At 38.7% G+C, this 26,411-nt stretch overlaps 1 protein-coding gene across 1 annotated transcript in view; it reads left to right on the top strand.

The window, feature by feature from the left end:
- Positions 1-26,411, top strand: part of efcab14 (EF-hand calcium binding domain 14) — a 68,178-nt gene that overhangs the window by 28,881 nt on the left and 12,886 nt on the right. Inside the window, exons 7-8 of the mRNA XM_048539541.2 lie at positions 1,531-1,614; positions 9,828-9,936. Of these exons, the coding sequence (XP_048395498.1) occupies positions 1,531-1,614; positions 9,828-9,936 (193 nt within the window). The remainder of the gene's footprint in view (positions 1-1,530; positions 1,615-9,827; positions 9,937-26,411) is intronic.

Below are 26,411 nucleotides of genomic sequence, written 5' to 3'. Positions count from 1 at the left end.
TTCATTATCACCAAATTGAGTCAATGTACCCATTTTTAAAAAAAAGAATTCCTGTGATGGTGATAATGGATGAAAAAGGGGATCACTGATACCTTTTACATGTTAGTAATATTTTCACTATTTTCAGAATGTTTAAGAATGGGATTGCATGTATATTTAACTATTGCCACTTCTAATATTTTCAAGTGCTGGTAATAAGTGGTCAAATAAATTCAAAATGCCAATAGATGACAACTTTTATTTGCTGTACATAAATTCCCTTAACACGGTAAAATGTTCCAAAGTGCTGCAATGGCTTATAGGAAGCTGATTTCAAGCCAACAAGATAAGAGATGTGTGAGCATGATTCTGGTCAAAGACAAACTTCACGAGGTTTGTTGGGCGAGGAGACTCTTGTGGTACAGTGTCTCTACCACTGGGCCTGGAGGCCTCGGATAAATTTGTATGACGACATTACTGAGCAGGATGATTAGAAAGTATCTATCTTAAAAAGGTGGGGAGAGAGAGAGAGAGAGAGAGAGAGAGCTAATAGAAAAGAGACAGGTTTTAGGGAGGGAGTTTCAGTGACTGGGACCTAATTGGACCACAGCTGTCAAATGTTAAGGTGAATGGATGGTGTTCTATAAGAGGGTGAAGTTGGATGAGCAAAAATTGGGATGCATGGGATTGCATTACTGATAGAAGTCTGTTTTTGGTTGAAGTGAGATCATGGATGATCTTTTTGGAAAAAATAAAGATTTGCAATGAAAATACACAAAACATTGTGCAAGAAAATACATTTAACAGGGTTTTCGATGAGTGGCTGGATGGGAGAATATTGGCATTATTTTGGAGATGTTGCTGATGAATGAAACTTGATGGCAGATGGACGGCCTGCTGCCTGTGCTTGCTGCATGGCTTGCTGTGTTCATCCAGGTGTACACCTTATTATCTCAGAATGAATATGAAGTTGGTTTTAAATTGGATCTATAAAAGTATTTCCAAGCATGGGGTCACCATTGTTCAGTATTTCTAAAGAATGTACTGTCCATCTGCCAACAAGTTTCATCTCCAAAATAATGCCAATGTTCTCCCAACCAGCCACTCATCAAAAACCCTGTTAAATGCATTTCCTTGCACAGTGTTTTCCTCATTTTCATTGCAAATTTTTTTCTACAAAAGGGATCATCCCTAATCTCACCTCAGCCAAACACAGACTTCTGTCAGTAATACAGTTCCATGCATCTAAATTTTTGCTCATCCAACTTCGCCCTCTTACATAACACCATTCATTCACCTAAACATTTGACAGCTGTGGTCTAATTAGGTCCCAGTAACTGAAACTTCCTCCCTAAAGCCTGTCTCTTTTCTATTCACCCTCCAATTTTAAAAAAAGACTAACAGTGAGAAGAAAATTGTTAATGCATTTGAAGTAACGTGAGGAATTAATCTAACCAAAATGTTATTTTATGCTGGATGTTCAAACACTTGTCACTGTTTCCCTTGAAACAATAACTTGTGCTTTAATGAGCGTTTTGATGTGAATTGCAGGTGACTCAGATGAATAGCACTCAGGAAATAGTTAATTCAGATCACCAGATTGCTCTCAAAGTACAGAAACCTTCAGGATTAAATGTAAGTAAATTTCTTCCTGGGTTGATTCAAGTTTGTGCTAGGAATAGCAAAGCTGACCAAATGACCATCTCTTGTGTCATCATGACTGTGAATGCAGACTGAATTTGCAATCTAGGATCTGGAGCAAAATTGTCATTTTTGCTAATCTGGGCTTTTCTTTTAAAGGCACCGAATAGTTAATTTTCTGTGGAAATGAGGTCCTTGACTTAATTAGTGACAGAAATTTGCAGATTACCAAGTGGTTCCTGCTTTAAATGAATTTGATTATTCCATTTACAAAAAAACTGATAATTGACTCTACAAATATCTTTTCATTTTTGACAATGCTTTCAGTAGACCAGATAAACCTTGGTTTGACCTGGGCTGTTCAGGGTTTCCATAAGACATAGGAGTGGAAGTAAGGCCATTTGGCCCATCGAGTTCACTTCACCATTTAAATCATGGCTGACGGGCATTTCAACTCCAGTGTGCAGCAGGGCTTCCTGACACAGTATGTAGATAGGCCAACAAGGGGTGAAGCCACATTAGATTTGGTACTGGGTAATGAGCCCGGCCAGGTGTTAGATTTGGAAGTAGGTGAGCACTTTGGTGATAGCGATCACAGTTCTGTTATGTTTACTTTAATGATGGAAAGGGATAGGTGTATACCACTGGGCAAGAGTTATAGCTGGGGGAAAGGCAGTTACGATGAGATTAGGCAAGATTTAGGGAGCATAGAATGGGGAAGGAAACTGCAGGGGATGGGCACATTAGAAATGTGGAGCTTATTCAAGGAAGTGCTCCTGTGTGTCCTAGATAAGTATGTACCTGTCACGCAGAGAGGAAGCTGTAGAGTGCGGGAGCCGTGGTTTACGAAGGAGGTGGAATCTTTGGTCAAGAGGAAGAAGAAGGCTTGTGTTAGGATGAGATGTGAAGGTTCAGTTAGGGCACTTGAGGGCTATGAGGTAGCCAGGAAAGACCTAAAGAGAGAGCTCAGAAGAGCCAGGAGGAGACATGAGAAGTTGTTGCCGGATGGGATCGGGGTAAACCCTAAGGCTTTCTATAGGTATTTCAGGAATGCAAGAATGACGAAAGTAAGATTAGGCCCAATCAAGGATAGTAGTGATAAGTTGTGTGTGGAGTCAGATGAGATAGGGGAAGCGCTAAATGAATATTTTTCAACAGTATTCACTCTAGAAAACGACAATGTTGTCGAGGAGAATACGGAGATACAGGCTACTAGACTAGGTGGGATTGAGGTTCAGAAGGAAGAGCTATTAGAAATTCTTCAGAAGGTGAAGATAGATCAGTCCCCGGGGCCGGATGGGATTTATCCTCAGATCCTCTGGGAAGCCAGGGAGGAGATTGCTGAGCCTTTGGCATTGATTTTTAACTCGTCATTGTCTACAGGAATAATGCCAGATGACCGGAGGATAGCAAATGTGGTTCCCCTGTTCAAGAAGGGGAGTAGAGACAACCCTGGTAATTATAGACCACTGAGCCTTACCTCAGTTGTAAAGTGTTGGAAAAGGTTATAAGGGATAGGATTTATAATCATCTAGAAAAGAATAAATTGATTAGGGATAGTCAGCACGGTTTTGTGAAGGGAAGGTCATGCCTCACAAACCTTATTGAGTTCTTTGAGAAGGTGACCAAACAGGTAGATTAGAGTAAACCGGTTGATGTGGTGTATATGGATTTCAGCAAGGTGTTGGATAAGGTTCCCCACAGTAGGCTATTGTACAAAATACGGAGGAATGGAATTGTGGGAGATATAGCAGTTTGGATCGGAAATTGGCTTGCTGAAAGAAGACAGGGTGGTAGTTGATGGGAAATGTTCATCCTGGAGACCAGTTACTAGTGGTGTACTGCAAGGGTCGGTGTTGGGTCCACTGCTGTTTGTCGTTTTTATAAATGACCTGGATGAGGGCGTAGAAGGATGGGTTAGTAAATTTGCAGACGACTCTAAGGTCGGTGGAGTTGTGGACAGTGATGAAGGATGCTGTAGGTTGCAGAGAGACATAGATAAGCTGCAGAGCTGGGCTGACGGGTGGCAAATGGAGTTTAATGCAGACAAGTGTGAGGTGATGCACTTTGGTAGGAGTAACCAGAAGGCAAAGTACTGGACTAATGGTAAGATTCTTAGCAGTGTAGATGAGCAGAGAGATCTTGGTGTCCATGTACACAGATTCTTGAAAGTTGCCACCCAGGTTGTCAGGGCTGTTAGGAAGGCATACAGTGTTTTAGCTTTTATTAATAGAGGGATCGAGTTCCGGAACCAAGAGATTATGGTGAAGCTGTACAAAACTCTGGTGCGGCCGCACTTGGAGTATTGTGTGCAGTTCTGGTCACCGCATTAGAAGAAGGATGTGAAAGCTTTGGAAAGGGTGCAGAGGAGATTTACTAGGATGTTGCCTGGTATGGAGGGAAGGTCTTACAAGGAAAGGCTGAGGGACTTGAGGCTGTTTTCATTAGAGAGAAGAAGATTGAGAGGTGACTTAATTGAAACATATAAAATAATCAGAGGGTTAGATAGGTTGGATAGGAAGAGCCTTTTTCCTAGGATGGTGACAGCGAGCACGAGGGGGCATAGCTTTAAATTGAGGGGTGAAAGATATAGGACAGATGTCAGAGGTATTTTCTTTACTCAGAGAGTAGTAAGGGAATGGAACGCTTTGCCTGCAACGATAGTAGATTCACCAACTTTAAGTACATTTAAATCGTCATTGGACAAGCATATGGACGTACATGGAATAGTGTAGGTTAGATGGGCTTGAGTTCGGTATGACAGGTCGGCACAGCATCGAGGGCCGAAGGGCCTGTACTGTTCTGTAATGTTCTATGTTACCTGCACTCTCCCCATAGCCCTTGATTCCTTGGGAGATCAAGAATTTTCGATCTCTACCTTGAAGGTATCTAACATCCCAGCCTCCACTGCACTCCGTGGCAACAAATTCCACCATCCCACCACTCTCTCTGGCTGAAGAAATGTCCCCTCATCTTCAGTTTTAAATTTACCCCCTCTAATTCTAAGGCTAAGGTTTCTTTTGATGTGCTCACAAAGCCAGTGGTTTAATTTTCCATAGTTGGGAGAGGATATGCTTTATCTCGTGTCCACCTTTTAAAATTGTCACTGTTTGTGGTCATTCTAGCTACAAAGCAAACCAAATACCAATCGTGCATTTTAACAAGAACAGGTAACTTGACATTTATGTAAGCTGTTTAGGGTGGTTTTTCCAGCATCAATTCATTACAAAAGTATAATGAGCCAGCAGAACAAATATACTTAATGGACTTTGGAAATGTCAAACTATGCTGCTTGTAGATATGCTAATTAGAACTTGTAACTCATAAGAGGGAATTGCTGCCAATAGTTGTTTCCACAAAGGCTTCTCAACTACATCCAGTTGACATTTATTGCATGCCCAGCAGCAATATGCTGTTAGCTTCTACATAGCTGTGCTGAAGGTCAATTACGAAATGAAACTAGATTGATTGCACCACCTGTGCCTCTTAAATATGTCTAAATTTGAGATTTCAAAGACTTAGCTTAGAAGAAAAATAACTGAACGTGAATGCTGACCAAAAATAATTTCATGACAGTCAGTTTTTTAAAGCTAGTGAACATTTTAAGTTAACCAAACTGAATTTCCAGAGTTAGTGTTAATTGGGCTCAGTTTTTCTTTGTCCCTATACTTAAGTATGTAGTTGAGAAATTTGTTAATTGTTGTGTTGAGCTTTAGGCTCCAATATCAGAACTAGATCTGTTGGTTGAATATCCAAATCAAATCTGATTTGTTTATCTCATCTTCAAAAGAAAACATAATGTGCCTTAATGGTCTCTAACTTGGAGTCTTAACTGAAGCAAATTGTTAATTGTGAATTTGAGATTGCTTTGGTGAATTAAAACCTTGCGTAGAATTATGAGAGAGGGGTGCTTATTAGGAATTTGGATAAGGATATCTGTATTCCAAACTCTCTCTCAATAACCTCTGTGGCTGATTTCCAAAAGTGTTCTCTTGCTCTACAAGTCCTGCACTAATCCATGAAATCTGCATGTCTTGTTTGATTTGAATCTGAATGGATTTAAACCCCTTGTGTAAAGAGGTGAAATAAATATTTGTGCACATCTGTTGACTCTGGAAGAACTGTTCCTCATAAATTGTCTATAAATTGAGTTGTAATGTTACAGATTCACCAAAAAATTTAAGATCACTTTTAAATAAACAAAAAATAGGTTTGAGAATCCACAATACCAGTGGACAGACCTGGTAGTGCCCATTCATTTGACTAGCCAAATTCAAATCATGGAGTGCCTCATCCAAAAGAAAACGAATGTTTGAAATGCAGCTGAGAGCTTATATAACATTCAATGCCTCCCTTTTACTACATGCAAGATTAACTAATTTTTCCTCTCAATCCATGCATTAATTTGCACGTGTCGCCAGTCTTTCCCCAACTCTTGCATAACCTTTTTATAACTTGTGTGCTTAGTCTAATTGCTTAAGCTCTTAAGGCATAAAATCCATGCTGCTTTTCATTCTGAAAAATAAAATTGTGCTGGCTGTTCTTAATCATTCAACATAGGTCTAAATGCTGACTAATCTGAATTTATGATGATCGAGATTTTGCTCAAAAATGATTGTCTAATCGATCGATTGTTATCTGGTTGTTTCCTCTCCTTTCTTGAATGGGGTGTAGCACTATCTTTTCTCTCCATAAGTTGAAGTAAATTGTAATTTTAAAATGGATTGAAGCATTTTGAGGGGTTTTGTTATCCCTGTCTACTTTGCACATAGGAACAGGACTTAGCTGTTCAGGCTGTCGACCCTGTTCCACCATATAGCTGTTCCACCATATGGCTGATTCATGGCCTAACACCATATACCTTCCTTATGACTTGTTGCCCCTAATACCTTTTGCCGAACAAAATTTTCACCTTCATTTGTTAAACAGATATATGATGGTTATTCATTTCTCAACCTGAACTAAATTACCCCCATTATCAGTTTATGAATCTGTAACCTATTCTTTAACTTTGTGATACACCATAACTATTTATTTTGATATCGCTGCATTCATTTTCTTTATTGTTTTTCCTAATTGTTATTATAGAATCACAAAACTGTTACTGTGTAATCATGAGGCCATTCTGCACATTGTGTCAACACCGACTGTCAGACCATTTTGGCTTTGTTTAAATCTCATACCTTTTCCCTATAACTCTACACTTTGTTTCTATATAATAATCATCTAATGCCCTCCTCATTGCCTCACCTCCAGTTGCTGTCACATTTCTAGGTTATGTATTCCAGGCCCCAATCAAGCAAGGCTCTGTGAGAAACTGCTTTCCTTGGTTCTCTATTTGATTTGTCTGCAAAATGTTTGAAGTTTGTGCCATTTGATTCTCAATCTTCAGTTGGAACAGTTCTTCCTCGCTAACTGAAGTTTCTGAACCTTGTGACTGTTCTCATAAACTATTTTTTTGCACTGTTCTCAGTGCAGTATCATTCTTGCTAAAGTGTGGCACCCAGGTTGTACATAGTACTCCAGCTGAGATCGAAAACGTGTCTTGTGTAAGTTGAGCAAAACTTGTTTTCCTCTTCCTTTTTATAAACCTGATTTCTGTCATAATCTGGAGGACTCTGACCTCATGCATCATTTTTCATCTGCAGTTATAGAAAACCACCTTATTCTCTTTAAAAAAAGAAATCACCACTGCTAGTCTGTTGTTTGCTTTGCTAATTTTTTTATTGGTTCTGTTATTATAGGCACTGCACTTTACCTTTTGATTCTTCATCAGGGTAACGAACTGAAAGCTTGCATTTATAAGGTGCCTTTTGCCACTTAGGACATTGCCTATAAAGCTCTCGGAATGAAACACTTTTCTGTCTGTCTTTTTGAAAATAACTGTTGTGATTATTTCCTCTTTATTCTACCATCATCAGTTATTTGTCCCGTTGCAATTCATTGAGCAAAATTAAGTAATGTTTCTTAATGACTAGATCTGTTCTTGGGAACAATTTCGGATATACTCCCAAAAGAAAATGCAGCCATAAACTTGTGCATTATCTTTATTTCAGTTTAATTTATTTTGGGATAATTGAACTCAACTGGTTCATTCGCCTGCTTTGTTTGCGTTGCTTTAAACTATCTATAAATCTCTTTCTTTATTTAATATATTAATACATTCCTAGATCAGCCTTTATATTGTGCTGCACTAAAATATTTAATACAGCAGCAAGGATCATGACAAGCAGAGGTGAGGATATCCTAAGCTTATATACTCAGGAAAGATTATAGAAGAGTACTGCTAAGAGTCCAGATTATCAAATGTGTCCACACTACACATTTATGCAGTCATATGATTTGAGGAATAATGTGAGCATCTATGCTGTGAGTGCTATGAGTCATCAGATTAGGTAAATGGTAGTTTGCACTTTTCTGCAAATAGTTAATTTTTAAAAGTCGTCCTTCATTTCACTGAACAGTTTCTAAAGCAGAAAATTGGGAAACTTGTTCAAATTCTGGATGCCCAATCAGAAATTGCATTTTTATAGATGGATGAAGTACTGATTTTCCGTAGGGCAAAATGATAGAGCACAATTTTATCAAAAAAAAGACATTTCCACCATTTAGTGGAATTCTAGAAATTATGTTTTGCAAATCTTCCATTTTAAATATGTTTCAAGCTTTTGAAGCTAGTACAAGTTTTAAAATAAGAGACTGAATTCTATCAGTCAACAAGAGTAGGAAGCGACCTTAGCTGTAATTTGAAGAGCAACAACAATGGAAGAGAATGAAGTTTAAAATAACTGCTGAAATCACTGGTTGGTTCTGTCTGTCTGCTGCTGGATCCTCCAGCTTCTTCCCAATTCCAGGCTCTTTCCGAGTTGCTATTGCTCTTCTTGCAAAAACTCCTTTTTTAAAAAGCTTGTGGTATAGATTCTGAAGGTTTTACAGCCAGAGACTTGATGCTTTCCTGAAGGAATATCACTGTGCTCAGATTTGAGAGACGAAATTTTTGTGGAAAAGATTCTACTGTGATTACAGCAGATGTTACACCGCAATATACATATGACATTTTTCAAGTTTTGTTATAGTAAGATTACAATTTCTGATTATAATAGTAACAATATCCCTCCCTTGACTTTTCAAAGTAAATTGAATGCAACCCGAACCTCCTGCATTTGTGCTAGCTGCCACTTCTGTGGCATTAAGTTGACAAGCACGTTTGCATCCCACTCAAGGTGTGGCACCGTTGATTGATGTTTAAATCTGGTTTCCGCTGTGCATGTGAAACACTGGTTTATAATTAATGTTGGCTGACTGTTAACTGGAGACTAGAGCAATCAAACCGAGCAGCTAAGTGCTTTTCATAACACTACCTATGAACCAAAAGGAGCAGGAATGGACTGCATGGCCATATTTTGCAAGACTGCTGGCAGTTGTGTTCTGGCCTTGCTGCTGTTTTCAGTTTGGTTGGCTATTGCATAGGAAATATAATTAAGATAATTTTGAAGACCATGCAGGTATATTTTCTGGGACTCCCCAGGATTTTAGGACATCCCCACCCAGTTGTGCTTATTTGCCGTAACTGTTGATGCCTTTGTTTCTTTTAGCACTTATTTAAAATAGTCATTCAGGGAATGTGGCCCTTGCTACCTATACCAGCCCTAGAGAAGGTGATTGGTGAGTTGTATTCTTGAACTGCTGTAGTTCATTTTGTGTAGGTGCATGCTAAATGCTGTTAGGGAGAGAGTTCCAGGATTTTGACTCAACAACAGTGAAGGATCCATGATGTATTTCCAAGTCGGAATAGTGAGGAACCTGCAGTGATGGTATTTCCATGTGTCTGCTTCTCTTGTCTTTTGTTTATGAATTTAATAGGTTCTGTATAAAAAGTCGTGGTGAATTTCTACAGTGCATCTTGAAGTCTTATAGTTCAAAGAAGAAAAACATGAAGAATGATGATTTGACATCGGGATGCCCCTGAAATTGGATACCTTGTAATAGCCCAGATAAAGATTGATGCAATCTGCTGTTTTGGATGCAGCATTTTCCTGTGTAGATAAGATTCCAAACTGTTGTATTCTCCTTCAAAGTGCACATTTTTATCACTATAGGTTTATGAATTCTGTGAGCAGCTTCCAAAAATTAATGATGATTCATGTCTGTTAATTGCTGATCATCTTAAATACCTTTTTGTTAATATTGTTTGTTTCTCTCTGCAGAATCACAGCAGTCAAATGTCAAACCTTAGGGAGAGGTTGAAGGTTATGGTGAACGCCCTGACTAGCAAACCAGAAAATGTAGGTGATACAAATGCAATCAACAGTCAAGGTAAGCAAGAAGCTATTTCTTGAAGCTGTTCCTTTTTGGAGCACAAATGTGTTAATTAAATATTCCAGTGTTTTTCTAAAAAGCAGTTTTATTCTTGACCTTTTTCCTATATTTGAGTCTCCTCCTCTGTTTGGTCACTCTGGTCAAAAATCGCACAACACCAGGTTATAGTTCAGTAGGTTTATTTGAGAACACTGGCTTTCTGAGCTCTGCTCCTTCCATGGGTGAAGTGTGGAAGAGGAGGTATACTGACACACAATTTGTAAGCAGAAAGGTAACAAACTTAAAAATGGTTAACTGATCGCCTCCGGTAGAATCTTTAATTAGAAAGGCGATGCAGGTTTTTATTGATTAAAATGCAAATCCCAGAATATCTTTAAAGTCATTGCCCTGAGAATATTAAAGGTTTTATCAGCTTATACAAGAGGTGATGTCTCCAGTCAAACGGTACATTTTAGGTGTGAGGCCTTGTTTAAAATCTGTTTGTTTTAATCTGGAGTCAGGCTGGTGTGTTTTTTTTGAACAAAATAAAACATTGTACACAAATACACAAACATCTTGGCGAGGGGGAGGGAACCTCCAGCCTCCAGGTACATGTCCTCCAAGGCAGACTTTCAGATACAATACAACACAAAATCGCTGAGCAGAGGCTAATAACTAAGTTCTGTGCCCGCGAGGGTGGCCTCAACCGTGATCTTGGGTTCATGTCATACTGCAGGTGACCCCACTGCACCATCTAAACAAGGCCTTGCACTGAAAGTGCATTGTCTGATATATTCACTGATAAAGCCTTTAATTATCACGGGGCAATGGCCACAAAGAAATTCAGGGATTTGTGTTTTAATCAATTAAAAACCTGCATCTCCTGTCTAACTGATTAAAGATTCAACAGGAGGAAGTCAGTGAGCCATTTTTAGATTTACTACCTTTCTGCTTTATAATTCTGTGTCTGTACACCTCCTCTTCCACACTACACCTGAGGAAGGAGCAGAGCTTTGAAAGCTGGTGTTTTCCGATAAACCTGTTGGGCTATAACTTGGTGTTGTGTCATTTTTGACTTTGTCCTCTGCAGTCCAACACTAGCACTCCCAACATCATAATCACTGGTGCATCTGGGCGTATCATGGAAGCAACAGAACATGTGGTTGTGAACAAGTCTAAGGACTAACCTGGAATTGCTTGACCCTGCAAGCATTATTATCTGTTGTTAATAAGATTATTTTTAAAGCCGAAAAAACTTTTCAAATGCATTTCTATCTCAAAATAGGGAGAAACAATAATTTTGTTTGGCAAAACTGCATTTTAAACATTACAAATCCTATTGCAGTATCCTTTAATCAATCCAGCTTATATTCTTTTTTAAAAAAACACAAGCTTGCGTGGCTTGTCAAATTTATGCTAAGAAGAGAGGCTTTAAAGCAACATTGTTCACCAAAATATATAACGTATGCTTTTCTCACCCCAAATTCCTTTTTTTGAGTATATTTATCCATAATCATAGACAAAATAATGCTACTTCCTGTAATATGTTTTGATATAGAATTGGTTTTTGGGCTATGTATGTCGCTTCCAACGTATAAATTTTAATGTATTTATTATTCAAAGTGTGTTTTGAACTTGGGGGAAAAAATCTGGTTGTGGTCTAACAAATGGAAAAGGATCTTCAGAGACATGATACATTTCAAAGAACCTTCTAGGGAAGGACTGTATGTAATGGATAGAGGAGGTTAAAATATGAGTGAACTGAGATGTTTGGAGTAATGACCATCATTGATAAGGTGAGATCGAATGGGAGAAAGACAGGAATAGAAACTATGTATGGCCTTAAATTTCACTTTCCCCTGAGTTCTGGTAACTATGTGATGAGTTTACTTGTGCCTCCGTCTGCATAAAACAAACACAAAATGTTAAGTGTGTGGACCTGGAGGAACACAGCAGGCCAGGCAGCATCAGAGGAGCAGGAAAGTTGACATTTCAGGATACTCCAAAACGTCAACTTTCCTGCTCCTCTGCTGCGTACCTCCACCTTCATACTGTGTTATCTCTGACTCCAGCATCAGCAGTTCTTACTGATCTAATTGTAAAATGTTAACATCTGCAACAGTTCTACCCTGACACAGATTAAGGACTGATTTTGCCTGGGTATGCCCTTGCCTCATGAGACAATTATTTGAATGTGGCAGGCAAGGAGCTATTGATCATGAAAGTAAATAAACATTCTACTGCAACCTCCTTCACTGTTACTGTGAAGGCAGCACACAAGGTCTTTGACTGCCCATCACTGTTCATATGCTCCTTGTGTCTCCCAAGTTCACTGAAGAAAGACCAAGGCTTCGTGGTGTAACAGCAACTAATCCTTTTGATTTTTCCGATTTCCCTTGGTATATGTTAAGGCAGTTGTCAAGGTATTCTCATTTATAATTTTGGAATGAGAGAGATATGGAAGATGCGAAGAAAGAAGCCGAGGATGGCAGCCAGTTATAGGGAGAAGAACGTAAGATGTCGAACAAATAGAAGGGTCATTAAAGTCGCGGGGGAGAAACTGAATTAAATGGGAGAAAAATGGAATGGGAATGAAGTGGATGAAGTTGCGGGAAAGTGGTTGTGGAAGGGAAGAAATTTTAACTTGGTTCCTAGAGTGCATATAAAAACATTTTAAATTGATTTTGGATTTGTTTTAAATGCAAAAATGCCAGCAGGTGTCAGTGGTGATTAACTTTTTGAAAATTAGTTGCGCACTGTTTAGGCTCTGACACACCTTATGATGTACTTTCCATTAAAGGGAGCAGTCCACATTGTTAGAGATGCGTAGAATTGAAGAAATTATTGTCGAAGTTGTGCTACTTTTATAACTTACTATACGGAAGCATCACTTATTTAGAACTACTTTTGTGAATAGCACAACCAGATTCGTAATATCTATTTTTACTCTATTCTGAAAAAGAATCATGACATATTAATATGGTGACCTCATCCTTTTGGTAAATTTTATAATTTGCATGCCTCCTTCCTCCTGTATGTTTACAGGCTTTCTGATGGTAATCGAAGCAATCTATTTACTGTTTTGGCTGAAATCATGTAGAAGTTTTGTACGGGCAACGGAGCAGCCGCTCGAGATGTTTATAGGGAAATTAAGGAAAGTGAATGGCATATTTTCTATGTTTACCTTGTTCAGGACAGGGATCGGGGTCCCTGTTATTTATCGTGATTTCAGTTATTTTGCACTTCTTTAATGATAGCACGTGTGTTAATATTCTGTGACAAATTAAATTGCAATTTCCTTCAGTTTAGAAGCTGGTGGCAATTTTTGCATTATTTTAAATTCTGGGAATACTGGCCTACTAAGTTGATACACCACTCTTTTTGTGTTGAATTTTTGTTTTTGCAAGGCATTTTATGTCAGCTTTAGGACATTGACCTCTGAAATGAGTGGTGTTTACCAAAATTTGTAGATTATTGCCTGTAACTTTACTACCAATTTAGCTGCATATGTATTACCTGTAGAGAAAATATTGTGTATCATAAACTTCTGTTTGTCAATTGTCTTCAGAAGCATAATGAGATTATGTTCTAAGTACGGTATTTATTTAAGGCTTTACAGTATACTTGTACATCTGACAGTTTTGATATTGACGAGAGCGAGTATTTTCCTTCATTGTAGTTGTGTGTGTGTGTGTGCTTTTGGAAAGTTGCTGCTGCTGGAACATTTTTCACCTCACTGAATATACTGGGTTGTGTTATGATTTCAACTGTGGCAGCTATTAGTTTAAGCTACAGTGGCTCTCAAGGTACCAGAACTGCACTCAATATTGGATTTCATCAGATATTGTTAACTTTATGTACAAACTGTTCTTGACTTGGGGAAACCAGTAACATGAGTTTGAAATTTTGACTTTTATGGTGCCCCATGCTAGTAATTGCAAAATAGCATGAAAAAACTGGTGAATGCATGGCTGGAAAGTTGGCTTTTGAAGACTGGTTTATAGATGTGGGATATCGTGACTGGTTCTGGACAAGGTGAAATCTGTACAATTCGTATGAATTTGCATCTCAACAGGACCAGGGTTGGTGTCCTCGTGGAGTGGTTTGTTAGTGCTGTGGGAGAGATTTTAAACTAATTAATTTTAACAGTGGGATAGGGACCAGGATGTAGCATTAGAGAAGAGAAATTAAGTGCACAAAGGATTGGATGAGATGTGTTGCTGGATCAAGGAATAGACATTTTCTGGAGTAACGTTTAGGCAAAGTATCAAGCTGTAATTGAGTTCTGTAATACATACATGTAAACACATAAAGCCTGGTAAATAAGATGGGAGAGCTGCAGACATGGCAAGTCATTTGAGAAAATGTTGTTCAGAATGTTATACTCCATTTTGCCAACTTTTTGTCCAGTTGCTTAATCTATCATCTCTCTGTAAACAGTTTGTACCCCTTTTACAACTCGTCTTTCCACCTATTTTTGTCATCTGCGAATTTAATTCCAGTACAGTTGTTCAGAAGAGGGGGAAAACTGAAACATCCTGGATCAAGATGTTTAGGGATACCAAGAAAGTAGGACAATTGGCAGTGCTAATTAAAGAAAATGTTACAGTACTCAAGCAAAGATTTCTTGGAGGCACCAATGACATAACCAGTTTTGTCAAACAACAGAGGAGTGGTTATGCTGTTGGGTAATGTAGACAATCGCTTAATGAGAAAGCCATGGAGGAACAAATTTGTGTTGAATTTGTATGTGCAAGACCATAGAGTAATGATACAGGTGGACACTAATTCTTCTAAATATAGCTAGTGACAGTGTAAAGAGTGGGGTGTGAGGGTATGTTGTGTTCTCAAATATGACCACCTGTGGTCTATTCTGGATTTTTTTTATGGAACAGTACATTTCTGGCAATAGAGGAAAGGAGGCATTGCTGGATTTGTTTCTGAGGAGTAAGTTGTGTCAAATTCATGAAGTTGTCCATAGTAAACATGTAGGTAACCATTGAAGCATAATATTTAGATTTGCTATTAAAAAGAATAAGAAACAATCTAGAGTTTAAAAAATTATTGAGGTGGAAGAGAACAGACCTATCCCACGTAAAGTGCAATCTGATTGGGAGGAAAAACTCATTCAGTAATGGGCTACCTTTTAAGTAGAAGGTAAATAGAAGCCTTCCTGATTATCTTGTGCAACTGTGTGCTGGCTTTGTGTTTTGTGCACAAGTATCCCTAGTCCTCTATGTTTTAGCTTTCCGCAGCATACCACCATTTAAATAATACTGATCTTTTATTTCCCCTTCCAAAATGAATAACTTTTCTCATTTTCGCACATTATACTCCATTTTGCCAACTTTTTGTCCAGTTGCTTAATCTATCATCTCTCTGTAAACAGTTTGTACCCCTTTTACAACTCGTCTTTCCACCTATTTTTGTCATCTGCGAATTTAATTCCAGTACAGTTGCTTCCATCCTCCAACTCTAACATATATATTGGAAACAGTTGCGTTCCCAGCACTGATTACTGTGGATTCCCACTGGTTGCAGGTTGCCAACCTACAAAAGAACCCCTTATCCCCACTTGCTGCTGCTTGCCTAATAGCTGACGTACTGCTTCCAACTCCATGGGTTTATGACTTTATCTTTTGTGAGATACCTTGTCAGACACCTTTTCATTGTCCAAATACAACACATCGTCTGGTTCTCTGTCGGCTCTGGTTGAGACTTCTTTCAAAATCTCTACTACGCTAGTCAGACGTGATTTCCCTTTCATGAAGCCAGACTGACTCTGCTTGATTTGTTTATGATTTTCCAAATGCAGTTACTTCCTTAATTGATTCCAACGTTTTTTTCAACAGTAGCTGTTAGGCTAGTCAGCGTGTAGTTATCTGCTTTTTGCCTCCTTCCTTTTTTTAAACAGAGGTGCTACATTAGCAGTCTTCCAATCCTTCTATGCTGCTTCAGTTTAGCAGTCTGCAACAGATCAAGGCTGGCAAAAAAGGAAGTCCTGAAGAAGCCAATCCCAGAAGCAAGAACTGTTGGAAATTTAGTGTGTGGAAAATTCATGTTAGTTCTGAAAGTCTTTAGAACGCAAACAAGAATGCTGCAGTGATGGCCATGCCAACTGGAAAAAGTACTGTAAAGTGGCGATAGGTTGATCCCTCACTGAGTTTTCAGTATCCATGTGTGAAACTCAACTTGCTAGATCATATTTATTTTTGCAGTTTGCTTACCAAAGTAGCTGATCGCTGAAAATACACTCAATGCTGCCAGTGTTCCTTTGACAAAAGACACAAGTTTACTACACGGGGCCTGGGGGTGGGGGGAGAGAAAAGACTGTCTGAAGCCATGTGTAACAATTTTGAAATATCCTAAATATCAAAACAGATTCAGACTTTTTCCCCAACAATATCCTTTATAAATACTTAATCCCAGTAAAATATCACTTGTTTTAATTTTAAAATTTCTTGCTGAATTAATGATTTCCAATTTTTGCAGCTTATAAGCTTCTTTCCATTTCAATAATTTTTGACTTAAAATCTGGAGCCATCTTCAAAATTCTCACAGCTTAGAGATTTCTACCAACTAAAATCTCAGTCTGGAGGCTTGTATAAACTAGCCTTTCCACAACTAAGAACCTGTTCTTTTCAACATAGCCTCATGATTTCTGATTGTCTGCCTTTCTGTAACTTAACTTTGTAAACATTCAGCCATTAATTCCCCAGTTCTCTGTGTGGTATTTAACTCGGATCCGGATGCTTTCTTGGGAATAATGTCTTTGGTTCACTGTTCCAAATTACTTTGACCTTTTTTGATGAAATAAGTCACCTTCACAAAACTGAACCAAGTTATGAGCAAGTTATTTATAACTACTTGATTGACATTTTGATGTGACAGTGGAACAAATTGGTAAGCGTAATATAGTTGATGTTTTGCAGGTGGGTTTCAAAAGATTTGAACTTGTCAGCGTTATTTAATCCCATGGAATAAAAGGAACAATGGCAGCAGGATAAAAATTTGCTGAGTGACAGGAAACTGAATAGAGCTGAACATTTGCTTTCGGACTGAAGGAGAACATGCTTTCTTTTCCACACGTTGGTGTGAGGACCACGGTCTGATCTGTTGTCACTTGGACTTCAGTGTCCAGGGCAAAAATTCAATTACGGAAGTGTGGAAATGAGGATGGTTATTGAATTCGAAAGTACATAGACCTATGTATAGTTGGGTGTCTGGCACATAATTGCAACAATTTGATTAAGTGATGCTGGAGCATAGGTTAAATGTGTGCGAATCGCTGAAGGCGATGGATGGGGCAAGCGAGAAGGCTCCTACATCTGTTTTTCAACTATAGCATTTACTTAGTATTGTTCATCCTACTCATATCATTTAGTTTAAAGAGACATATGGGATCCTGAACTTGTATAATTGCAGGCATAGAGTACAAAGACAGAACAGATCGAAACAACACTGTCATCAGCTGAAAAGCCCAGAACTAGACTAAGCAGATTTAAAGTAATGCCAAAAGGACTAAAGGCAACCTGAATGCCTTTTATTTGGTTTAATGGCGGATTAAGATCTAGGATGAGCAGTGAGGGTAGATAAAGTCTCGGTTGTGGCTTTGTAAAGGGAACTGAATTAATCTGACAGGGATGAAATTGCAGGGTGAGCGCTAGGGAATGGGACTAGCTAAACCTAATCTTGCAGAGATCTGTGATCTGCAAGATTTGTGACTTCACTTAGCTACAATAGATCAGTAAAGATAGTGGCCCTTACTTCTGTTTCCTAGAAGGTGGCATATGCTTGCCTCTAGCCCAAAAGCAGGTGTTCAGAACTCCTCAGCTTCCAATCACTCGGCCAATTTGGTAACCTGCTGCTACTCTTCTTTTTATTCCATGAGCTTAAACAATGTTGACAAGTTGAAGTCTTTTGAAAGTCCAACTGCAATGCAGTAATTTTGATTGTGATCATTATGGCTTCCACGTCATTGAGATGCTTCAAACCTTTTTTTCTGCTTTGTTTTGTGAGCATGCCTACCTATTTACTAAATATCTTGTTTGAATAGTGAAGATATTTTCCTAACCAAAGTTTAACAATCCCAATTTCATTTTTATCCTAGGTTTTATTTGTTGAATGTAAATATATTTAATTTAATTTGTTTTTCTAATGTGCATGTGTTTGTGTGGACTGCCTCAGTAAGTACACAGTTCTGCATTATTTGAAAAACATAGGACAGAAGAGACACTCGCCACTCAACCTCTGTCAAGAGACTTTGGGGAGACCTTCAAGCCAATTTCACTTGACATGGGTTTGGACTGTGTTTGATACAAAAGAAGTACATAACCTTCATGTTGTAGGGGAGACTGATGCTGAGCATAATTCTGCAACATAATAACTGACAGTGAGGAAGATGCACGCTGAGGTGGGACATTGCTTTTAACTGCGTCAGAGAAATCACACATTCAGCCAGAAGCATGATGACAGAGCATTGCAGAACTTTCTACACTTGAGTTTGAATCAGCGGGCACCTATTCTGCAGCCTCCTTGCCCAATGCTTTATCTTGTAGAATGTGTGTAATTTTGAACTCTTCATTTAAGTAAGGATGCAAATATGGTGAAGTTGATTCTGAGGAGGTTTACTAGAAGAATACCTAGAATGAGTGGGTTATCTTCAGAGAATAGATAGGACTGGCTTGTTCCTTCTGGAATTTAGAAGAGAGATGGTTATGCAATCTTGAATGGTCATAAAGTAGATTTAGAAGGTTGTTTCCTTTTGTGAGTGTCGCCAGAACTAGAGGGCACCTTTAGGATTGAGAGGAATGCCCTGTCTCAGAATGTGATGGAATCGTGGTCATTGAATATTTTCAAGGCAGGAGTAGGTAGATTTGGGTCAGGCAAGGCAGTTTAAGATCCATCTGGTTAAATGAGAATATGGAATACAAAACTCAAGCAGATCAACCATGATCTTACTGAATGGCAGTGTAGGCTCAAGGTGCCTTACTGCTTCTGTTTTTTTAATCTTAAGCATTTTAGAAGAGCCACCAATCTCTTTGATCTAAATGTAATTGTGCTTTGCTGTTTAAAAAGCTTTTCTAACAGACCTCATAAATAAACAGAAATTCAATGCAAATATTGTTGAGCAAACTGAAACTTAAATGTGATTTATCACGATTTGTCATATTATGATTGTTAAATTATTTCTATAATCAGAAAAAAAGTTAAAATAGTTGAGAACTTAAGAACATGTATAATTTGTCTAAGTAAATGCAATGTCATCTTATGCTGCCACACCTGAGTTTCTTCAGTATTTTTGTTTTCATTACAGATATTAAGCAGCTGCCATATATTGCTTTTAAGTAAATTTTAAGTGATGTTGCCAAAGTTTAAAATCAAGATATCTAATTTTAAACAGTTTTCAATGGAAGTGGTAGGCAAATAAATGTTTGTGCTTTTTCCATAAAAATTCACTAATTTTTTTCAAATTTATTGAGATTTTCTAATTCTCTTCTATAATAGAATTGTAATTAAGCTCTCATCAGACTCTCCTCAGATGTTTGCAAACCCATCTCTCTTCCAGGATGAAAAATTACCCTTACAATTTCCTCTTTGTATGGATGAGGCGCATTTCCAACAGATTGCCCATGGTATGGTCAAGGCGATACTATTCGTATCACTGTAAACCTCTAGAATGGAGGAAGTGCAGAAATAAACTTTGAACCAGAGAAAAGAGAAGAAATTACAGTTGCAATCCAAAGAATGCAGCAACAATGTTTTGCAAAGAAACAAGAGAAAATTGCTGAAGGAAAAGAACTCCTAAATCTCATCAAACTGGACTGCTTTAAAAGCTATGCACGTGGAGGAAGAGACTTTGCTCCAGGTTTCACTGCATGGGGATAATGGCACTAATGGATGTGACCAAGCATGACCTTGATTGAGTTGTATAGTTCAACATTTGTTAAAACAGTTTTGAGTCATGTAGGCCAAGCAGCTTGGCCTGCTGTGTTCATCCAGCTTCACATCATGTTATCTCAGATCCTCCAGCATCAACAGTTCCTACTATCTTTGAATCGTGTAGGTTTGTTTTCTTATGTTAAAAGCTAACTTTAGATTAATGGCAATTTTGGCACAAACAAACTTAATGTTTTAGATAGAAGTTGGTGTTAGTGAAGATCAATGCACGGAGCAGAAGGAATCTGAGCACTTCTGATTGGTACATAGCCATTCAGTCAAATTAAAAAGAAGTTAGTTTGGCTTAAAAGGCTTTATAACTGGAACTTTTGATCGTAGACCACAGCATCTTTAATCATTAATGCTTGTTTTTGTTTGAAAGGTTACTGTAAATATTCAAACTTCAAGATTTTTGTTATATTATAAATGGTACTTACATTTTGCTTAATTAATTTGGGAAGAAAATTATTTAAACAAAAAGAAATGCAATCACACTTAAGTTACTCTGCTCTTAGCTGGTGGGCCCTTACTTTGTTCCAGAATTTGCACTGGATCATTGAATTGCCATTTAGGAATTTAAAAGCAGGAGTAAAGCATTCAAGCCATTGAGTTTGCTCTGCCATTCAATTAGATCATGGCTGATTCTGAAGTTTAATTTAGGTAAATGTGAGGTGTTGCATTTCCGTAAGGTAGAACTTAGGTTTCTAGGGAGTGTTGTAGAATGAAGAGACCTTGGAATGCAGGTTCATAGCCCCATGAAAGTGGACTTGCAGATAGACAGGGTAGTGACAAAGGCATTTGGTGTACTTCTATAGGAATTGTAATATCCTGTAGTGGCTGTACAGGACATTGGTTAAGCCACTTTTGGAATACTGAGTTCAATTCTGGTCTCCCTGCTATAGGAAAGATGTTAAATTTGAAAGGGTGCTGACAAGATTTATAAGGATGTTGCTGGAGTTGCAGGGTTTAAGCTATAGGGAGAGGCCGAATAGGTTGGGGCAATTTTTCCTGAGAATCAGAGGCTGAGAGGTGACCTTTATAGAGATTTATAAATTCATGACTGGCATGGATTAGAGTAAATAGCCAAGCTTATTTTCTCATGGTAGGGGAGTCTGAAATTTGAGGGCATTGCTTTAAGGTGAGAGGGAAAAGATAGAAAAGGGACCTAAGGGGCGACTGTTTCACACAGGTGCGTGTGCGTGTGTGCACGCGAGAGTGTGAGAGAAGCACGTTGCTAGTGGAAATAGTGGAGGCTGGTACAGTTACAACATTTAAAAGGCATCTAGATGGGTAGATTAATAGGAAGGGTTTAGCTGGATATGGGCCAAATGCTGGTAAATGGGACTAGATTAATTTAGAATATCTGGTCTGTGTGAATGAGTTGGACCAAAGGATCTGTTCCTGTGCTATACATCTGACTCTACCTTATTATTTGCCCCATTATCTCCATTATTTATTTTCGTTTACAGCAGTGTACACTATATACAAGATACACTGCAGAAATTCACCAAAAATCCTCAGACAGCACCTTCCAAACCCATGACCGCCTCCATCTAGAAGGACAAGAGCATCAGACATATGGGAACACCACCACCTCCAAGTTCCCCACCAAGTCTCTCCCCATCCTGACTTGGCAATATATCATCGCTCCTTCTCTGTCTGTGTCTGAATCCTGGAATTCCTTCCCAAATAGCATTGTGGGTCAACCCATAGCAGGACGACTGCAGCAGTTCAAAAAGGCAGCTTACCACCACCACCTCGAGGGCAACGAGGGATGGGCAAGGAATGCTGGCCAGCCAGCGACGCCCACATCCTGCAAATAAATAGGGGGAAAAAAAATTGTCTCCAGAAATCCATTTATTTTCTGCCTTGAGCATGCTTAATGATTCAGTTTAGGGGACAGAACTCTGAAGATCTCAGACTTAAATGATCTGTCCTTTGTTCTGAGATTCAGTCCACTGGTTTTGGACTAACCACTTGGGCAATGTACCTTCTCTAAATCCATCTTGTCACTCTCTGAAAGAATTTAATAAATTTCAATGAGGTGACCCTCGTTCTTCAAAGCTCAAGAAAATGCAGGTCAAAGTTACTTCAGTGTTTCTTGTAAAACAATCCAATCTTGCCATCCTGGGGCTAAATTCAATGAACCTCTATTGGATTGCCTCCATGAACACTTTCTATAAAAGTGAGCAAAAACTACAGAACTGTCAAGGTGAGATCTCATTTAAGGCACTAAACAACTGTAACAAGATGTCTTTCTCCCTGTAATCAAATACTCTGGCAGTGTAGGCCAACACGCCATATGCCCCCCAGATTGTTTGCTGCACCTGCATGCTAGCCTTTTGTGATTCACAAACATGAATATCCTTCAGTATCCCTTTGGACACCTGCACTGCTGAATTCCTTAGCATTTGAAAAATATTCTACCTTTGGCTTTTCTTACCAAATTAAATAACTTAACACTTATTCAAATTCTATTCCATCTGACATGTTCTAACCCATTCACTTAACTTGTGCAGGTCTCCTTGAAGTCGTCTTGTATCTTATTCTCACTTTGCATTCCCATCCACTTTGGTGTCATCAGCAAATTTATAAATGTTACAATTGGTCCCCACATCCAAATAATTTACATAGACTGAATAACTCTGAACCTAGCACTGAATATCACAGTATTCCACTAGTTGAAACTTGAGAATAATCCATATATTGTTAATATCTGCTTTCTGCCAGTTAAACAGGTCTCAGTTCAAGCTAGTATACTTCCTCCAATCCCACGTGCTCAAATTTTGTTTACTAACTTGCAGTGTGGAACCTTATCCAAAACCTTCCAAAAGTGCAAATAAACCTCACCTACTGGTAGTTCTTAATGAATGCTACAAGTGACATCCTTGAAACAAAGCTTCAGTCATTTGTCAAGCATTATTTCCCTTTCATTAATCTATATCAAGTCAGTCTATTATTACCATTCTTTTCTAAATGTCTGGTTACAGAACGTAGAATTGTACATCACAGGAACAGGCTGTTCGTCCCACCAAGTCCGCTTTGACGATGATATTATCTCTCCCTTCATAACAGATGTCACCGCTTTCCTAAATCTGTCAAACTAAAAGTTCTGTAGTTTTCCATTTTCTGTCTTAATAAGAATCTGTAGAATTTTGCAAGATAACTTCCAATGCATCCACTATCCCTCTCGACACATCATTCAACACAGAGGTAAAGCTCATCTGATCTAGAGAATTTGCTAAACTTCAATCCAGTTTATTTTTGAAGTTAAAAATGTAAAAGTCAACTCAGTCCTCGCAGATCATAGGACTGCTCTGTCATTAGTGTTTGTTTAAGGATTGTTTGAGGATTACTGCCTCAGGTCAGGGGAGAATATTTCTGTAGTATTAAGAACACGAATACCATAAGAAATAGGGGAGGAGTAGGCCATTTGACTCCTCACGCCTGCCCTGCCAGTCACCAAGATTAATGCTGAACTGCCTCCTCACTACTTACATGCCAGTTCAGCATAAGCCTCAACTGCCCAATATTTCTAAACTGTTTACCTCCTTTTTATATACTTTCAGTGATGTAACCTCCACGGTTCTCAAATTCCAGGCATTCATGACCCTCTGGGAGAAAGGAATCCTTTGCATCTCAGTTTAAAATGAATGTTCCCTTATCTGTAAATGTGTCCCCGAGTTCGACTCTCCCATTAGTGCAAACATCTTTTCACCCTATCCAAACTCCTTAGAATCTTGTGTATTTCAATAAGGCTGCTGAATATTTTCCTATACACTGTGTAAAGGCCTCACCTACTTGACCATTAAGTCAGTCCCTTCATCCCAGGAATCATCCTAATCTTTTGAACTGCCCGCAGTGTCAGTACAACCTTTCTTTAAGTAAGAGAACTAAAAGGTACACGGTACTCCCAGGTTCAGCTTCACTAACACCCTTCAAGCCTGTGCAAAAAAATGCCAAAATTCCATTTGCAATCATAATTATTTGCTGTAACTGCATGCTAAGTTTTCAAGTTCTCTGCCCTAGAACCCCTGTATTGTTCTGCACTGCATGTTTTTGCAGTTTCTCTCCATTGAAGTAATCTTGTGCCTTTTGATTCTTCCTAGCAAAGCGCATGACCCCTTACTTTCCTACATTAAACTGCCTGATAACATTTTGTCCATTCAGTCAACTAATCTATATCCCCTTGCTGTTGACTTGTGTCTTCATTTTAGAATGTCTTCTCTCCTGTTTCAGTACTGTTGGCAAATATGGATGCACATCCGTCACCACCTTCGAGTCATCAATGTTGATGTGCAAATAGTTGAGAATGTAGAATAGAATCCCTACAGTGTGAAAACAGGCTCTTTGGCCCAGCAAGTCCACACCGAACCTCTGCATCCCACCCAGACCCATCCCCCATAAACTACCTAAGCTATACATCTCTGAACACTGGGCAATTTAGCATGGCCAGTCCACCTAACCTGAACATCTTTGGACTGTGGGAGGAAACCAGAGCACCTGGAGGAAACCCACGCAGACACGAGGAGAATGTGCAAACTCCACACAAACAGACACCCGAGGCTAGAATTGAACCTGGGTCCCTGGTGCTGTGAGGCAGCAGTGCTAACCACTGTGCCACCATGCCACCCTAACACAAAATGCACAATGTAGGGATGATCCTGTGGCAAATCACTAGTTGAGTCTTTCCAAACTGAAGATCTATTAATCTTGACTCTCTGCTTGTGTGTTAAAGAGTTCATGATAGTACATTATTCCCAATACTGAGAATTTGTACCTTGTGCAGTAATTTTTTTTTCCCTGTAACTTGTTGAATGCCTTCTGGAAATCCACTGTTTTCCTTTATTAACTCTTCGTTATATTCCAAAGAACTGTAGAAAATTTGTCAAACGTGATTTTCCTTTCACAAAACCATGTTGACTGTTTTGATTATTTTAGTGTTTCTAAACATCCTGCTGTTTCTTCCTTAACAGACGTTAGGATAATTAACCTATAGTTTCCCGCTTGCATCTTCCTGTCTCTCCTCTTTAAATAGAGTTGGCATGTTAACAGCTTTCCAATCTGCTGAAATTGTCCTGGAATTTAGTGATTTTCCTGGACTATTTTGATCACATGCTGGGGACTTCCAGGAGTCAACAGAGATGTTTTATTTTATTTTCAGTAATACTTTTAGTACCTCACCAAGTGTTTCAGCTCTCCTCAGAGTCTGAGTTGAGTTCTGAGTGGAACACCTCTTCAGTCTGGTGTCCGGCGTGTGCATGTGGCCCATTTAGCAGAGCTGTGTTTAATTAGTTAGCACCTCAATGTGTGTGTGTTAACTTCGGAGATGGCACTGCCACTGAACTACTTCGTTACCGTATATGAAGGATCTTGCGAAGGAACCGCTGGTGGTACTTTTCCAGGGCTTTGAGGTGTCTGCTGTAGATTGTCTTAAGACTCCAAAGCATATAGGAGTGCATGAATTACTGTTGCTGAAAACATTATTGTCTGTGCACAGTATGGAAAATGCATGTTTGCATCACATCAGCAGTTACCTGAAATTGTGTATCAATGCAAACTGGGCTTTCATGTGGAGAGTAGAAATTTGGCACTTGAGTGCTGCTGATACTTGTGCAACTATTCCCGGGCACTTGCCTTTGTGAAAAGGGAAATCTTAACTTGAGAAATATCCAATAATGAATAGGAATATAAACTGATTTCAAAAAATGCATTGGTGTTGAATGTAAGACTTGGACAAGTCAACAGTGGTTCAAAATTTGGTAAGAAAAAGTGAATATGTTTGAGAGCTAATTTTGTAACCGGTGGTGAATGAGTGGAATAGCCTACCCAGTGAGGCAGTAGAAATGGAAGATATTATAGCTTTCAGAAGTATTCAGTAGATTTTAGGCGACGCGATGCTTTTGAGAATATGACTGCTAAATAAATCGTTCTTCGTGGATATTGGATATATTCAGAGAGGACCCTTATCTAGGGGTATATGTGCAATGTGCAGTTATGGCTTGGCAAGTCTTGATACATTTCTAGTGCCTTACCTGAAATACTTAACAGGGCTTTTTTCCTTGTCTCCCCAGTAATTGGTATTATGAATGATTAGCATTGGTCATCCATAGATTGAACAAATGTCACTATCAAACTATTTAATGTAATTCAGGAGAAATAAGAGTGCTATTTACAATAGGACCGAATACAATGTCAATTAAGCAATGAGAAAATTGCATTCTAGTTCCTCCTTGTTATTGACATAATTTTTTTTCAACAAACTAAAAGTTCAAAAAAAGGCTTGCTTGAAAAAAGAGCAACTGGTTTAATAAGGAGCCCAGCTGATTCTTTTGTAAAGTGATGTGTCCAAAGTAAGATTAGAGGTGTCTGTCAGAATGGCAGAACCTGAGATTATATAATTGATCTTTGAGTTAATTTAAATTGAGGGCAGATGATATTTCAAAATAAGATGTGGAACGTTCATGGCTAGTAGGTTTCAAAAGCCTGTAGGATTGATTAAACCATTTATGTTGTCAGTACAGGCAGGCTCATCATTCGATAGGCATCATATC

This window comes from Stegostoma tigrinum, chromosome 8, assembly GCF_030684315.1.
Source record: "Stegostoma tigrinum isolate sSteTig4 chromosome 8, sSteTig4.hap1, whole genome shotgun sequence".
NCBI lineage: Eukaryota > Metazoa > Chordata > Chondrichthyes > Orectolobiformes > Stegostomatidae > Stegostoma > Stegostoma tigrinum.
Note: the sequence above shows the minus strand (reverse complement) of the source record. Positions and strands in the feature narration are given on the sequence as shown.